The sequence below is a fragment of the Terrapene carolina genome, unplaced genomic scaffold, assembly GCF_002925995.2.
Source record: "Terrapene carolina triunguis isolate 2854851 unplaced genomic scaffold, T_m_triunguis-2.0 Scaffold189, whole genome shotgun sequence".
In the NCBI taxonomy this organism is placed as follows: Eukaryota; Metazoa; Chordata; order Testudines; family Emydidae; genus Terrapene; species Terrapene triunguis.
This window is the reverse complement of record NW_020664540.1, coordinates 766,495-784,596: the sequence shown is the minus strand read 5'-3', so window position 1 is coordinate 784,596 and position 18,102 is coordinate 766,495. Positions and strand designations below refer to the sequence as shown.

General features: G+C 38.2%; 1 protein-coding gene across 1 annotated transcript in view; it reads right to left on the bottom strand.

Moving 5' to 3' along the window:
• The window catches only part of TRAF3 (TNF receptor associated factor 3), a 67,119-nt gene that overhangs the window by 9,606 nt on the left and 39,411 nt on the right, over positions 1–18,102 (bottom strand). Inside the window, exons 6-9 of the mRNA XM_024215193.2 lie at positions 15,310–15,390; positions 11,553–11,627; positions 9,578–9,670; positions 4,876–5,016 (exon numbers count right to left, since the gene is read on the bottom strand). Coding sequence (XP_024070961.1) covers positions 4,876–5,016; positions 9,578–9,670; positions 11,553–11,627; positions 15,310–15,390 — 390 coding nt within the window. The remainder of the gene's footprint in view (positions 1–4,875; positions 5,017–9,577; positions 9,671–11,552; positions 11,628–15,309; positions 15,391–18,102) is intronic.

Genomic DNA, 18,102 nt, shown 5'->3' with positions numbered 1-18,102 from the left:
AGAAGGAGGAGATATTCATTGGTGGTGTAACTTCCTCCTCTAAGTCTGGCCTCTTGCTCCCCAAAAGTTTCCTGAGGTTCTGGGGCTCTAGATACCGAAGCTGAAGGAGACAGTCTTACTGATTCTTGGTAGGAAACACCAAATGTCTGAGAAGTATGATGCCTGTGGGCTGCCCATGGGTCCCAGTATGGCCACTGGGGTGATGGAAAGGGCATGGGTGGTGGTACCCATGGGCGGCCATACCAAGAGCATTGAGGCTCGGAACAAGAGTGTAACGGGGAGTGCCCTGGTTGATGTAGAGATGGGCCATGGTGTGAGGGCCGTGAGAGGATACCATTCTGGTCACTAGCTGAGACCTCGCTGTAAAGCGGTGGAGGAGACAAGGAGACTGGAAGTGAATGCCCCAGCACTGGTGGTGATTCCAGGGACCAAGATGGGCTCAGTACCGGGGCCCTGGTACCAAGCAGCAGGGACTCTGGAGTCTCAGCCACCATGACATCACTAGAAAAATGAAACTCTCATGGTACCGCAGTGATTGGTACTGCCAGGGCTTGTCCGTGTTGACTCGCTGGTGCTGACTTGCCAGTACTGAGGAAACTGGCGGAGATCTTGTGCGAGATGATCGGTCCGATGGGGGTTGTTTGGAAGTAGTCAGTACCGTAGGTTTCCACTTTTGTACCGTCTTCACAGAGACGGTATGGTCTTTGCTCTTGCCTTTGACGGGCAGTACTGCCACTATAGAGCCTGCGCCCTTCAGGTCTTTAGGCTTATAGGCAGTGTCTGCACCAGAGGACCCATCTGACCTATGGTACCATGTTTCGGAGCTGTTGGTGCTGCCAGTGCAGAGGTGACCAATCACGCCGTGAATCTCCTCTGGCTGGTCAGGAGCTCAGTTTGAGGGCTTGCAGCCCTCTTTTTGGAAACTTTGCGAGGGTAGTCAGATTTCCTCCTCGGCTCTCTCTCAGAAGTTGAAGGGTCCGGGGACGATCTTTACCATGGAGGGGATTCAGGACTGGGGTCAGATGTCAATTTAAGAGTACCCTCCAGGAGGAGGAGTTTCAACTTTAATTCCCAGTTCTTTTGGGATCTAACCTTCAATTGTTGGCAGAAGGTGCACTTCTGTGGCATGTGTCAGTTTGTAACCGGTACTGCTCCCTGCAGGAGAGGCATGGCTTAAACACAGGACAGCTGGGCATGCCTCTTACTGGGGACAATTCCCAGACAGGGGGGAAAGGGGAAAAACAGGGATAAGGAAAAATGTATTTATTTTTTTAAATGGGGGGGGGGGGAAAAACCTAAAAAAAACCCTAAAAGGGAAGAAAAAAAAAAAAAACAATGGAAAGTCTAGTAGGAGCTAGGAAAGTGAACTCTAAAACTCTGAGGAAAAAAGAGAAAGTGGGCTGCTATGTGCTCTGTCTCTGACCATGGGGGGTTGAGAAGGAACTGAGGGTGGTTTGCCCCTGCAGCACTAGTTAGCCTCGAGGGAGAGTGCATGTATGGGCCAAACAGACACTGCTATCTAAAATCTCCTATCAAAGGTGCAGGGACGCAGACAGACCTACAGTGGAGCACCCATATGGACACTACTCAAAGAAATAGTTTAAAGTTCTAGAAAGACTTGGCTTTTCTAGAGCATTACTATCCATTGTTGATGGAGATTTAACACTACATGCACAGGCTGCTTCCATGAAATGGTGGCTGAGAAAATAGTTTGTGACTCCTTTGCAAGCTGATGAAACCGAACCAAAGAAAGTATTAAAATTTATCTTGGAGACCAGTACAGAGAAAATTAGTCTGAACCAAAAAGTCCTAAGTCCTGAAGTTCCTGCCAGCATCCAGATGCCTTTTGATGCTTTTATGCTCAGAAGAACTGTTAAGAATGCTATTGCCAAAGTGTCTTGCAGAGCAGACAACAATACCAATTGTAATCAATGAAACACAGCTGTTCCCAATACTAAGGAAGTTTGCATGTCAACTAATACTGATACAGTAACTCCTCGCTTAACATTGAAGTTATGTTCCTGAAAAATGTGACTAAGCGAAATGATGTTAAGCGAATCCAATTTCCCCATAAGAATTAATGTAAATAGGGGTGATTAGGTTCCAGGGAAATTTTTTTCACCAGACAAAAAACTATATTTAGATATACTCTGTCTGTCTAAGTTTTAAAACAAAATTTAATACTGTACACAGCAATGATGATTGTGAAGCTTGGTTGAGGTGGTGAAGTTAGAGGGTGGAAGAGGGTGGGGTATTTCCCAGGGAATGCCTTACTGCTAAACGATGAACCAGCATTCGGCTGAGCCCTAAAGTTAACACACTGTTAATGTAGCCTCACACTCTACAAGGCAGCACGAATGGAGGGAGGGGCGACAGCATGGCAGACAGAGACACACACCCTGTGTGTGGGAGAGAGAGAGAGAGAGATGCACATTGCCCCTTTAAGTATGCTGACCCCACTCTAAGTACACTGCCTTTTTAAGTGGATCAGGAAGTTGAGACAGCAGCTGCGGCCAGCAAGCTCTCTCCATCCTGAGCCCTGTGGTGTCCCCACCCTGCTCTATATGGAGATGGCGTAAGCAGGGGGCAGGAGCAGGGGGGAGGGGGACACCCGGACATTAGTCCCCCTTTTCCCGCCCCCTGCACAGCAAGCAGGAGGCTCCCGGGAGCAGCTCCAAGGCAGAGGGCAGGAGCAGCACATGGCAGTGGGAGGAGGGACAGCTGAACTGCCGGCAATTGATAGCCTGCTGGGCGGCTGCCACATGGGGGAACTTAGGGGAGCGGGGAGCTGATAGGGGGGCTGCCGGTCCACCCTGGTTCCAAGCCCCCACCAGCTAGCTGCAACGGGCTGCTCTTCCTGCAAGCAGTGGACAAAGCAGGCGGCTGCCAAACAACATTATAAGGGAGCATTGCGTAACTTTAAACAAGCATGTTCCCTAACTGATCAGCAACGTAACAACATTAACTGGGACGACTTTAAGTGAGGAGTTACTGTATCATACTGAAAGTTATCAGTACACATAGGACTCACATGCTGAACAATTAATGCCTGTCCAAACGCAGATTGTATAGCACTAAACTAGAAGTATTTGTGGCTTTGGTACTTCAATGGCTGCTCAACACTGTCTGGAAAAACAATAGCTCACAACAGGTAATTAATGGTTTCAGCTCCTATTGGATGACAGACACTGACCAAAGAGTTCACAGGAAATCAAACTAGGATATATTCATAGACTGCCCTTGCAGATTTGATGGAGACCAGGATTTCAGCACGTGGGAGAAATCAGACTGAAGTAACATTAAGGCACTATTTGGCTTGGAATAATGTACGTAGGAGATAGGGACAAATAAAGGGGGGGGAAAAAACTCTTCGATCTCCATCTACCTCCAAAGGGCCATCTATTTGATTCTGATTAAAATTGATTTCTTTAAAACACAACCCCTTCTAAATAGAACCAGACCAGTGCCATGGCTTAAGCAAGTTTGAAAAATTACCATAAGTTGCCAAGACCTCATTAAACATTGCTATACCTTTCCCTAGATTTCCTCTCTCATCATTACCCATTAAGAGAGAGAACTGCATATAAAAAGAAGACTTTCAAGAGAACTTACCTCATGCTAGAGTCATTCAGCAATGAATACAGAGGCACATAAATTTAAAGCACACCAATAAGTTGACTCTTCACGTTTATTCACGGCACTAGAGTTATAATCATAATTTTCCAATGCACCAGGAAGTGCCAAGATAGGAAAAATATAGAAAAAGTATGCCAGACCCTGAATTACTTCCACGGTGTTGGAATGCAATACTGCAAGCATGCCATCATATCTTAGACTACCACCTAAGCAGAGTTAGGCGGCATCACTACTTGAACAGGAGCGGCCAAGACATAGGTGCTGTGGGAGGTAGTGCTGATGTTTCAAACAGATGGGACTTCTAGCTGGTACTGAAGCAATGGCCCCAGCATGGTGGTGTAGGGACACTGTCCTGTTGGACATACCAACTTTTGGAAGAGACATAAAACTGAACCTCAGCCACATTCTGCCTACAATACCTACATTTCTCCTGCAACATCAACTGGATATGATACTTTTACCTACATTGTTTTGAAAACTGATGTATACTACTGCAGTGTGCAGTTAAAGCTGCTATGTTCCACTCTAGAGGTGGATGTGTCAGAATCTTGTCTGCAATGATGCCTTTATAACAATAGCTTATAAAGGGATTCTTGGGGGTGAAAAGTGCTATATAAACATAAAGTACTGTTTTCTCTGAAAGGATCATGTATGAAGTCACTAGATATATGGGAGAAAACCATCTACTCAAATGCAGTGCAGAGACTTGTGCTGACTCTGTATAGGGGTGAATTTCACCCATGATGAATATCTTCTTAAGTTTCAATAAGGAGAAAGGAAATACAGAGTGAGCATAGGACAGTTTAAAAGGATTTAACTGGCCTTTGCTTCGAGTTTGGCAGTGGTCTGTTAAGCAGATTTTTGATTTACACAGGAGCAAAAAGTAATTAAATTCGTAGGATTACAATTGCTTCTCTGACTAAGTGTAATTTAGCTTTAAACTATTTTTTTAAAATTAGCTTTTCAGGCAATGCATTTTTTTTTAAAATGTGGGTTAGTCAATTTAACGTTTTAGTGAAAACTTTATAAACCCATCAAGAGATTTACATATGAAAAACCAGCTACTGAGCAGGAAAAAAGGTATACTTCAAAATTTTATTTTATAATAAATGTAAATGCCTCCTTTTGAGTGAAATAGGTTTTTTTTGTAAATTAGAACACTTCACTTTGCAAGCGTAAAGGCACAGAACAGAAACTACTGTAATTTTTGTTTTAACGGGGAGAGTCTAAAATTCTTACCTGTAAATGATGTATTTTAGATTCATTATTCCGCAGCATTTCCTTCTGTCTTTCAATTTCTATTTCAAAGCTACAAATCTGATTATGTAAAGTTTGTATACTCTTGTTCTTTTCCAAACTTTCATTCTGGAGCATGGCCACCTGGAAAAAATTCTACAATTACTCCTGCCAAAACTTGTGAAAAATACCTGCAACTTCATTTTTTAAAACTGTCCTAGAGTTTTCCCCTTAAGCTCAGAAGAGAGATCCTAGCAAAATCTCTCTCCACGTCTAGAAGACTACCAGAAAAATCTGAAGTTTCTAATAATTTCCCCCCCATTCCCACAGTGTTGTACTGATACAACCTGACCTAATAAATGAGAAAAAGTGATATGCAAAAGCAGCAATAAATCTTACTTATAAACACAACTGTTTATTTGGGTCACTATTTAATAGGTCAGTGTCTAGGCTTTCGACTCACTCCCTGACATGGAGGTGGTTAGCTATTCAGAGGAAGCAGCCTATTTAGTTCCAGATTGGGGTTGGTGATGCTAATATTGCTTAAAAAGAAATGCCAAAGAAAAGTAGCACTGAAAAGGCCTATGTAGGAAGGAGAAAGATTTAGTAAATACTACTCCCTCAATCTAAGTCATTTAATTGACCTCACCAAGTATAGTAATTGTCTGGGAATGGATGGCTGTGTACTAAAGAAAGGTAGTCAAAGCAGCTCAACTAATATTACTGTAGATGGAATCTGTGCAGTCCAGAGCAAATCCAAAAGCGTCTACTAGCACCCAAAGAGACAAAGAGGATGCACAGAGTGTTAGTGATGATATTCTTTTTCTGTCTGGGAACACCTTTTCATAAATCTTATTTGTTTGTGACTGGTTTTCATTTTAAACCATCAGCCATGTTGTTGGAATGCTATGGGAAACATCTAACAGGCGCCGCAAGGGACGTATAAAAGAGTGTAAGCAATCTATTCATCACTAGTTTTGTTGCTTGTATGTGCTACACTTTTACACAATTTCCTTCTTGCAAGAAGTGTGCATGATCTATAGGAGAGACACAAGGTGGGTGAGGTAATATCCTGGGACCAACATGGCTACAATTACACTGCATACATTATCTGTAGGTTATTCAACAAGAAAACTAAAAGTATCTGACATCTAGACAATGTTTTACTCATTACATCTCAGCATTGCTTCTGATAGACAGACGATAGGAAACACCATTTTGGATCCAATTAAACAAATGTGAAAGTTCCTCTTTCAGACTAATTATTTTACACCACATTCAAACAATAAAACTAAACAACCCCAAGACAACCTCTAGTGCTTCTCAGGTTCAGACACCTTTGACTTATATCATAAGGTGGGCACGACCCTTGGTGCACCACCACTTCTGCTGTTTTAAAACCTTGTTTCAGTATTTTCTGCTCTTGTCACTTTACTGCCAGGCCCAGAGTCAAGAACTAGATCTTTACAAGACAAGATAAGAAAAAATGATTTCCATTCCCGCAAAAGTCGCTGAAGACCCATACAAATTAACAGTGCTGAAATCTTAAGGGGACAAGATCCCACCTAAAAGTTATGGATGTTGGAACAAGATCCTGTACCTCATTTCTACAAGGATACAAGAGGGCCTAGTAGAAATAAGACATGAAGCTGATTTTTTCCCCTTGCATTAAAGGGAGCGAGAACTGCCAGTCACGGAAGGAAAGCAAGCCTAGTGTATTGGGGATATTTTTCAAGAAGAGTTTAACCATGTGAAAGTTTGCCTACCATATAAATCAGACCACCTGGGTAGCTACTCTAATTTGTGCATCCAACTTTTCCATAATGAATCAGAGTTCTTTACTTATCAGTGACATTTCTATTCCCTTTCTTTCATTATTTCCTCTCCATACCCCCAGATCACAAGCCAGTTGCACTTGTGCTGCTGGTATTATATTTCCATTTTTATGTAAGGTACAGTATATGGCCGGTCTTGTATTGAGATTTTCCATGCAGTTTACAGGGCCATATCCTGCGGTCCTTAGTCAGACAAACCTCTCATTACACCACATGTAATCTGAAAGTAACTCATGCATGAATAGAGATAAATAAATATACAGGATTTAAATTTCATTTGGCTTGTGCCTTTTGAATTTGAGTACATCAATTTTAAAATAAGGGAGCACAAAAAGAAACAAAACTATTATCAGTATTTTATGTAGTGTACCTGAAATCAAGAATAATGAATTTCTTCACTTACTAGTCATATTTCAATGTTACAGTGGATGCTATTTTGCTGTCTTCCAAAAGCATTTAATCAATTAAGGTATTATTTTACTATTTCAGAATTCTATTATGGGAAACCAATTCACACTCCCAAATAAGAAATGAAAACATTTCTCATCCCCTACAAGATTGGATTAAATAGTTATCTCCACATTTATATCATATGACATGGCTTTTGTATTTAAACATACATAGCAGGATTTATTAGAGAAGCTACAAAATTTGGATTGGAGTCACGATTCCCCGCATCCCAAAATTCCAGGGTATTTGGATTCAGGCTTCTAGTTTGTCCCCACTACAAAGACAGACTCAGGTCATGAAATTCAGATTCCCCACTACCCAATCTTTTGATTTGATTTAAATTTGTTTCATCTCTCTGCTTTTTGTCAACAGCAATATTCACTTACTGAGGTTATCATTTAGCACATGCTTTGGAAGGGACAATATACAGCAAGCCGAAGGCTTTCAGTTTGTACACCATTTAGGTGTTCTGTGTCATCAAAGAATCATCCTGAATGGGAGCAGTTAACTTCTTTTATTTCCTTCCATTCAAATCCAGTTAAGTACATAGGATGAAATTCTGGCCTCACTGAACTCAGTGGACGAAACTTCCATTGGCTTCAGTGAGGCCAGGATTTCACCTATATTCTTCAGCAGAAGTTCTCTCTCTGCCCTAATGCATTCAGTGCCATGAGTTACTTTAACTGGAAGGAGAGGACACTAAGTCACAATCCATTTTATTACACCTCTTGACAATAAAATCACTGACATGTGATGTGTGGTTAGCTATTCTGGTAACTTGGCACTGTCCTGGGATTTCCAGTGATTCAACTCATTTATTATGTATAGGAAGAAGTTTACAAAGCAGGAAGTGCAAAAAGACAACAGTGATAAGCAATTAAGACTGAAAAAAATCTGCACTGAGGCATTTATTTTCTTACCGCTAAAAAAAGAAAGAGAGAGATATAGAATTGCTCAACAGTTTTTAAATGATACAGCATATATCAGTGCAATTACAATTCTTTTGAAGTGCAGTATGGAAAATAAGAAAAATATACTGTAAGTCACAGGGAAGATGCTTTCTTTAATTATGTAAAATAAATTTTATAGCTTGACTCAAATTAGCAAAAAAGGAAAGAAGAATATGAACCTGTATTTGTTAAAACTGAAACATTTACTACACTTAAACTACACCACTAAATTATGGGAATTTCTTCTTAGATTTGAAGGTGATGGTAAAATGAGATGTTGTTCTCCTCTGTAGTGAAACTAAAATTTACACAAAGAAATACATCTGAATAAAAGCACGCTAGAATCCTCTTGCGCAAAAGAAATTGTTTTCTTGTTGGGCTCTGAAGAAAAATGCTAGCACAACAGGGAAATTGCTCTCCACATAGTTCAGTGAACTCTGGCAAATAAACTTGTGTAGACTGAAGTTATAGGCTTACATCTCCATTTGCCAGTGGGCTCTCATCTGGTTTGCTTTACCTTTCTCTTACTTTAATATATGCCTTCACTTGATCCCCTCCCACTCCAAGACAGGCTAAAGAGGCTCCGGACTTTTCTACTTTTAGATTTAGGAGAATTTGTTCAGAAACACTGGATTAAAAGTAATTCAGTATTTGGTTAAACTATCAAAATAATGTTTTTATTTAAAACACTGAACCTCTTAAGACCTGTTTAAAATATGTTGACTCATTTCACTATTGATTGGATGCAGCATTGACACATATTTTAAATTCAAAGCCTACGAAAGGCCTGCGTTCTAAACAAAACCTAAATGCTCTAAATTAAATCATTATTCAAAGGAGCTGAAGCTGTTAGGGAGGTGATCTGCAGCATCTGGTCTCCCAATAAATTCCCCCAAGTCCCAAAAACTCTTTAAAGACAAGAGTTCCAAGGGAGCATTGCACAACGTGAACTTAGTTAGATCCAGCATCAGAACAGAAACCAGCCTGCCTGAGAGTAACAGCATGTCAATTAATAAAAGTCTCTTCAGGCCAAGAAGCTTGGAGAGCTCTTGATAAATTTAAAATAAAAATGAAGCCGGTTCAGTATGTGGAGTTTTCTAGGATCTGATCTCCAGAAAAATATACAGGTAGATGCAGCTCCTAACATTGCAGTACTTTTCCTAATGGTCTCTTTCATAAGAAAAAGAAATTGAAGGAGAAATTTAATGTCAGCTGGTTTGATAACTTAAATATTAAAATACTAAATTCATAGCAACACGTGAATAAAAATTACATATTTACTCGTGAAGCCAATTTTCTTATTTTATTTTATTGTAATAAAAGTGATGTTACACTGACTCATTTTACTGCTTTTTGAGCCTACTAGTGCTTTAGCTGTATTTCCAAACAGCTTCTGAACAAAAGTGTTTTCCTCTATTTTTATAGAATTTTAAAAAAATTAATGAAAATTAAAGTGAGTAGAAGATATACCTTATTTTCTAGAGAATTACTCCATTCTTTCAATAAATTTACATGCTGCACTGCTGAGCTGGCTTCATGTGCTTTAATTTGCTGATTTGTTCCCTGTGACAACAAAGAATTTATACATTTTAGCCAATTTCACTTTTTTAAAAAAACCAATAATATAACACAAGAATATAAAACCAGCCCTACATATATTTTGGTACACGGATGTACTTTACAAAAATATAAACAGAGGGGAAATCTACTTGTGAACTTATGAAAAAGTGAGAAATACATTTAAAATCAAGTGTTTTATCCAATTGCTGTATATTTCCAATGTACTTATTTATCAGAGGAACCAAAATGGAGAAAAGATTTACAAAATGAATGGTTTTAGAACCATCTCTCTAATTTTTACACTAAAGAAATCACAAAACAAGTCATATAACTCCAACATCTGATTCCACAAATAATAGGTTTAATTAACCATTTTATAAGTTACTGTAAAGTTTCCATTGATGTGAATAGGAAAGAAAAACAGTTAAGGTAAATTTATCATCACTGGAAACTGCCAATTTTGTAGAATCTGCCGACTAAAATAGTTTACAGTGGCTAATTTGCCATTATACAAAGTTAGCAAGACACATCCATTGTTGCTTTATGATGTTCAGATTTCCTGCCCCCTTCACAATCTGCAAATGTCGGTACAAATAACCACTGTAAGTTTACAAAACACACACAGATAATATACAGAGTACATAAGATGCAGATCATGTTACCTTCTACTTCACACTATACTTCTGTAAATGTTTTGCAATGCAGTTTATATCTGTTTAGATGCTAGATATGTTGCAAGCAACTGGAAAAGTTTCAATGATCTTCAATGTATATACTCTATATAAAATATTCAAAAATATATATGTGGATATATGTACATATATACACACATATACATACATAAAAAGAATGAACAGTGATACATAAGACATAACAGTGGGCAGTGCTACATCATTAATTATTTCTACAGTTGAGAGAGCAACTGTGTGTTTAAATTGTTGAATGCTTTCTTTTTTACACTGGCAGAATATTAAGGGCCTGATCGAAAGTCCTTTAACATTAATGGGAAAAGACTCTCATTGACTTCAATGGGACTTAAAACAGGTCTTAAGATATCAATGGGAAAGAAGGTTTATAGGAGTGTTGCACACGTACACAAAGATCTAGTTTCATGGGTCACCGTGAGCTTCAAAATTATGACATTTAATTTGATAAATTCCGTTTTTCCGGTCAGCAGCTTTTGAATTTTTACTGTAAAACTGTCAGAATTTGCTGACACTCTCAGATGCATGGTATGAAAAGTAAGATCTTGCAAATATGGAAATAACAGTGTTGAAACTATACTCAAGTTTTTTCTTACTTTGTGGTGACTTCTAGGATTTAAGCTGTAATTTTTATTAATTCTATGCTGTGGTTTGACTATGCACCTATATGCACACACACATATATACATATGTATATATGAATGTACATAAAATAAACATTCTAAGTGGGCCCACCTATTTTTAATCATAGTGTATATATTCACACGCATAAACAGAAGAAATTAAACAAATTTAATTCGGGAAAAAAATTAAATACTTCCATAGAACAGCTGAAATTACTAGACAGCTTGTGGAGAACAAAAAAATGACTATTTTTCTCTTATTTCAAAGAAGAGAAAAGTTAAAGTTCTTAATGTAATTATGTCTTCTGATCTCAGACATCTGTAACTGGCTAACTGAAATCCCAAGATATCACCAGTATGTGTATGTGCTTTTTATAATTTTACATATATAAAAATATATGCAAAAATGAACACCTGCTGCATAGTCTTAATCACTCATGCAACTGGATGAATGTTTCTTAACCAAGAGTAGAGACGTCCAGAACTTTCATGTCAAAATGTTAAGTTTTCTTATTGCAGACTTTCATCAATTGGGAAGTATAATTGTTATATACTGACCTGAAAAGTGCAGCCATAACGCTTAAAACTACAGGTACTTGGGGCATTAATACATTCTGACAAATGTGCATTCAACTGCAATAGGAAAAAAATGTGAGTTTTGGCAGAAAACGTTTGCATGATAATGCTCAGAACATATAAAGGGCACAGATCATCAGATTTGTATTGTGTGCCATTTGTAAAACATACAGTACATGTGTGTATATTATCTCCACTCTGACTCAGAGTGTATAAACTGTATATACACATGTAACCACACGCACATGCCAATACAATATACAGAGAGACACATTTAATATACAGTGAAACCTCCACTGAAGACCATTCCTGTAGGCAACCCCATTTAAAAACAAAACAAAAAAACAAAACAAAAACCACTTTAAAGAAACCCAAGGCTTTCCATACATTTTTATTTGATTTTTAATTAAAGGTCAATCTTTTCTTGACAAATGATTTTTGCTGGTCTGTTGGGTAGTCACTCAAGACCAGTTTCACTGTAGTAACATACGACTTTTCTAACTCTAGTTTCATTAGGAACAGATTGTCAAAACGTGACATGCAATTCTCAATATCAGAATTTAAAATAAAACAAAACTAAACAATGAAGACTGTAAACAAATACTGCATGAAACAGACAAATACTTTATATCTGGGTGCAGCTGAGTCACATTTATAATGCAGTACACAGGATTCAATGTTCTAAAGTAGGAAAAGGCCTGTATTTTGCACAGATCCAATATTCTGAATGATGATAAACACAGAAAATAAGTTGTCCTTTAAAATAAAATCACAGAAGTATATACGAAGAGCCGTAATGAAATGCAGCCATTTTTAGGGGACAGGGCAGCAGATAGATGCAAACTGCCTAAGAGCTGGAATGAAGGGCCATTTTGTAAAGGACACCATGACAAACCTCAGCTCTTCTGACAAGTGCCTTAAGACCTTTATTTCCATACAGAGCAGAGAGGACCTTGGGGCCAGATTCTCACCTGGTGTAAACTCTTATACCTCCACTGAGTTCAAGATATTTAAAAAGACCCACACATAGTAAGCCTCTGGTACTCAATTCATCCACCTCCAGAAAAAGGCCTGAATGGATCCTGCCTGCTTATGAAACTGTGGTGCTAAAGAAACAAGGTTTTTCCAATCTAATTTTGAAATGTTTAACTCATCCCCCTCTGGCATATGCAACATCTACTTTGTTTTAAACACTTACTGTAGAAATTCACAATGAAAATTCAAAAGAAACATTTCAGAAAAAAAAATTAAAATCAAATAAGAAAAAGTACATGTGCTATACGAGATTTAAATGGGGGCACTGCTTCTTCAACTTCCTCAAAACTAAGGATTGTGCCAACCAGTAACCATTTACACATATTAAGAGTTGCTATATTTCTATAATAAAATATCATGTTCACTTTTTGTATACTATTTGTACACTATTGAGAATGGCACAACACAATTTTCTCAAATTGTTAGGCAGGCATTTGCCTATATCACCTTAGAATGGTTGTCCCTAGTTATCCAACTGGGCTTCAGATTCATTTTCTTAACATCAGAAAAAAATGAAATAATCAACAAAATGATGCAGGGATAAGATGGCAGCTGGTTAAAGTCCAACCCTACCAACAATTTTTAGAATCCAATTCCACCAACCCTTATCATCAAGCCTCGTGCCTATTGATGTGAGTTGACCTATTGTTTTTAATGGGACAATTCACAGTAGTAAGGACTAAGCACTTCATTCTTAAGTCCCTCACTACTCAGGACAGCATTTAAACATTTCTTATTGACTTCAGTAGGATTTAAGAATATGTATAAGTGTTGTTATGAAAAGGAGTGCTTTCCTGAATCAGGATCTCAGTTGGTAAATATATACTGGCAGAAATGAGCCCCAAAGGTGGCCCTCCACTTATGTTATTAGACAGATGCCTAGATCATCTTCTCAAGAGCATAATGTTTATTAATATGCACAAGGCCTACTATACATTTTACATTGCACATTCCTTCGGGCAGAGACAGTTAGAAAGTGCCTAGCACACTTTGAGCACTAAATATGATTATTCACTTATTGTAACGCTAAAATGATGTATTCCTATATCAGGAAAACATAACCCAAAAAAATCTAATGGAGTATCAGTGAAAAAGGATACCTCAAAAAATGAGTTTAAAAAAAATGAATATTTTAAGGAGTGCTGGAGACAAATATGTGCTCTCCATTCTAGATCATACAAAAGGATTTATTTTTAGAAAAATATGCACATCAGCCTTTACAGATACTACTAACGGATCAAACAAAGGAATACATTCAGACACCACAAGATACAAATGAAATTTATCGGCTCAAAATATTAACTGAATTTTCTACATATGTTAGAAGCTTTAGTAGCTTGTTGCACCTGATCACAAGAAATGCCATACTGGAACAGACCAATGGTCCATCTATACCAGTATCCATTCTCTAATCGTGACCAGTACTGGAGGCTTCATGGGAAGGTTCCAACCTCCCATGATGCAACTAGCAAACATCAAAAGGAAATGTCTTCTTTATCTCAGTTATGGATAAGTTTTATCCCAATCATGTGAAGTACAGACACTAAATATTAAATCCTTTCTTGAATAAGATTAAACTATTTACTTAACATTTATCCTGTGGCAGTGAGTTTCAACAGTGTTTCCTTTTAGACAATTTAAACTTGGTGCCTATTAATTTCATCAAAAGTGCCCTCTTATCCTTGTATTGAGTAAGCATTTAGCTGATTAAGCATCAGCTAAATCGGTTTAACTGAAATATTTCTATGGGCACGTCTTCACTACCTGCCGAATCGGCGGGTAGCAATTGGTCTATTGGGGATCGACTTATTGCGTCTAGTGAAGACGCGATAAAATCGATCCCTGATCGCTCTGCCGTCGACTCTGGAAATCCACCGCGGCAAGAGGCGGCAGCGGAGTCGACGGCGGCGCAGCAGCGGTTGACTTGCCGCCGTCCTCACAGCCAGGTAAGTCGACCTAAAATACGCAACTTCAGCTACGCTATTCACATAGCTGAAGTTGCGTATCTTAGGTCGACCCCCCGCTGTAGTGTAAACCTAGCCTAAAGCATCTATACCAGCATGATATCTAAGTGTCAGGCCCTTCATTCTCCTCCTTTGCAAATGTAACAGTCCGAACAATATTTTTAATCTCTCGCGTGGACCAACTCCACACAACAGCTGTTCAGTATCTGCTACAATCTTTTCTGAGATGAGGAGACAAAAATCAAAACAGCATTTAAGGTCAGGATGTACCTCTGGCTTGTATGCCATATGAGACAGCTCTAATGTCAGTATATGCTACTATATTTTAGATTTCTCATTCTATTTGAATATTGAGACTTGAAGAATACACGCTGCCTAACACTATCCAAAGGTTCTGCTCTACTGGCCTCGATAAGTGCTTCTAACTCAGTTTTCATTAAGAGAGAAAGCAGGAAAGATAAAAGCTAATCTTTTTTGACACGCCATGTGTAATAAATACAGAAAATTAAGAAAGTAATTTCTGAAAGAATTTCCTAAGAAATCACAAAAAAATTATTAAAAAATTATCACACTTAACTGTAGTGGTAGATAAGCCTTTTCTTTAGATCTCACATGGTAATAAGGAAATGGCTTCTGGCAAAATTCTTGCGAGATCTTACTAATAACAAAGTTCTAAGCTGAACACTGTTGAATAGGGATTTATTTAATATTTCAGCACAACTCTAGGCATGACTTCTTACCTCACTCCTCAAGAGTGATGTAACACTGCATTTATGAGGACATGAAACCGCGACAGAAGGGCAGTCTGTATCTTCATGTTTCTAAAAGAAAAAAGAAAAAAAAAGCAAATTACAATTTATACTTTATCTATATTTAAAATTACAAACCATTTTATAACAGGACTTGCCTGAAAAAAGAAGTAACTTACCATGCTATAATTAAATATATATATTTACATGGTGCTATACAGTGTGCAGTACTGTTAACATTGCAACATTGTATTTGTACAATGTTTGGAAGGAACAAACACAGATGTTACACTTTCAGTTGATATGTATTTCTTAACTGTTTTTGATTCAGAAAAATAAGGGATTTATCATATTTTCCTGTCGAAAGAAGAGCAGTTTCCATCATCCTTTATCAATGAAACCTCAATAAAATCAAAGTTCTCTATCCCATGAACCATGTAGGTGAGTGTGCATTATTGGAAGAGAGGATAATTGCCAAGATGATATTCCTTCCAATACCACCATACAGTGCATTGGAAAGCTCTTCAGATATTTATGCTTCTGAATGGCAGAGAACCCTGTAAATCCATCTACTCGTATTCACTCTTTTGACCATCCTTTAATTTTGAGTCTCTTTACCATTTGATACAGAATTCTTGCACTATACATCAAAATACTGAAGCTTATTTAAAGCTTCTTTTGATCAAGCCACAGTGCATTTTGTGTGTTCATCTCCTACTTTACATCCATTTCTCACTATGTCACACAGGTCTAGAAGACTAAGGGATAGACTGAAAGTTTACTCTTAGCCCACAGTAGAGGGCACCATGTAAATCACTGACAATTCTCTCAGGTTCCCACCTTGCTTCAGGTGGTGAGTAATCCGCTATTGGTTCATGGCCCAAATCCATGCTCCCTGAAATCAATTGGAGTCTTTCCAATGACTTCAACACACATTTGATTTTGGTCCCTATTCCAGGAGTAGAATACTACTACTTCTATTTTGATCAGCAGAACTCATTCCTTGCCCTTGGGCACCCACTCTCCAGGGAGGCTGCTCTCAACTCTTCCATATGATGTGAGATGCAGGTTGCACATAATCTTGACTTAAATTAGGCTAGGATAACAAGGTTTTCAGAATAGCAAAGGCAGCATGCAAACCCATTTTATAGCAATTTTACAAATTCTCTTTTTCTGTATAATACTTTGATTCTTTAATAATAAAATACAATTTTCACTTCTATTTTTGCTTTGAAGAATGAGCAATTTTGTCTGCCAGAAAGACACAGTGGACTGTAGAACATGTTGTACTGTACCAAAAGCTTTTTGTTTGCTTCAAATAAAATGAAATAAAATTGTGTTTAGAAATGAATTCACCTAGGGAGATAAAGCATTGCAGTATAGCCTACACAAATACTTGCAATTAAAATTTAAAAAAGCACAAGTCCATATGACTATCTAAATAGTCTGTCAGCCGCAAAGGGGATTTCCTACGCTGCAGGGCAGGCAGATTCTATGAAGACGAGAACCATACATGAAACAAGAAAATTTATTTTTGTTTCCATTTGCATACCTTTGGTTTTTTCTTTGTACAGTCTCGAAAAAATGTTTGTACTGCTTTTCATTTTCTGTTCAAGTCCCTGAAATGCCTGCCTGACTCATTAATGTGCTTATAAACCTGATGGTCTGCACAGGCCAACAGAGATGAACTTAAGCTCAGGGTGAGCAGATGGATTGCACAAAGCAAATCTCTCTTTCATCTAACTGAGTGGTCTGGTTACAACCAGACTAAGTCTTGGTACTCAAGTATACCGGTAGTCAGGTAACGTTCCAAAATAAACCCAAATTTATCAGCATTTGTATAATCTCACAGACTACATTCTTCCAGGCTTTTAAAACAATGTTGGCACAAAGGTATTTACTGCTTGATCAGTGGCTGATCTCTACTCCTCCAGGATTTTAACGCTGTGGCTATTGTTGCGCTCTTGAAACACCAAAACCACCACAACTGGAAGCTGGTCCTATGTAGCAAACTATTAGTTTCATTAATATTTTGAATATAGGAACACCTAACACTTTTGATTTGCTGAACTCCTACAACAAGCAGGCATTGGTCTAACTCTACAAAGGTTCCTGCTCTCCCCTTTTTTATGCTTCAGTGCTTCATTTTAATCACAATTTTCAACAGAACTGAGAAGTTTTTGCATTCCCCTCCACTAGTCACAGAGCATTTGCTTGCCATCTATAACACCACTTGCTACATCCGAACACGCTTGTCACTTTTCTTTAACCTTACAGATCCTTTCAATTCTGCAGGATAAGCTCTTAAAAGTTTAATTTGAGATCTATAGATTGTTAAAATAAAATGTTGGATGAAAAGCAAGGGAAGGTTTTTCCTATCTGTGCAATTAGCCTGCTCCTACCATCTGTGATCAAATTGGAAACTAATCCTTAGTGACCATAGGCTCTCATGGGGACAAGACACTTCTTGGGGATACCCCAATGTCCAGGTCAGTAGCAGCTGGTACAGGTATAGGAAGGACTGTACTTACCAACTTGCTCTTGTTAAGAAGTTTATAAAGAAGCAAAATACAAAAAGGACTGGCTAATCCCTCAGATTTTTACTACATGTAAAATTAGACATCTCAGTATACAACTCAATTTAGTATGAAGTGCATTCCCTTTGTGGACCCTGAAAAATACTATGGTCTCTGATGAAGTTACACTTTTTAGAATGCTCTCATTTTATCAAGTTTTGAGGAAAATACTTGCTCAATTTTTTTTCCTTTCCCCCCCCCCCGGAAC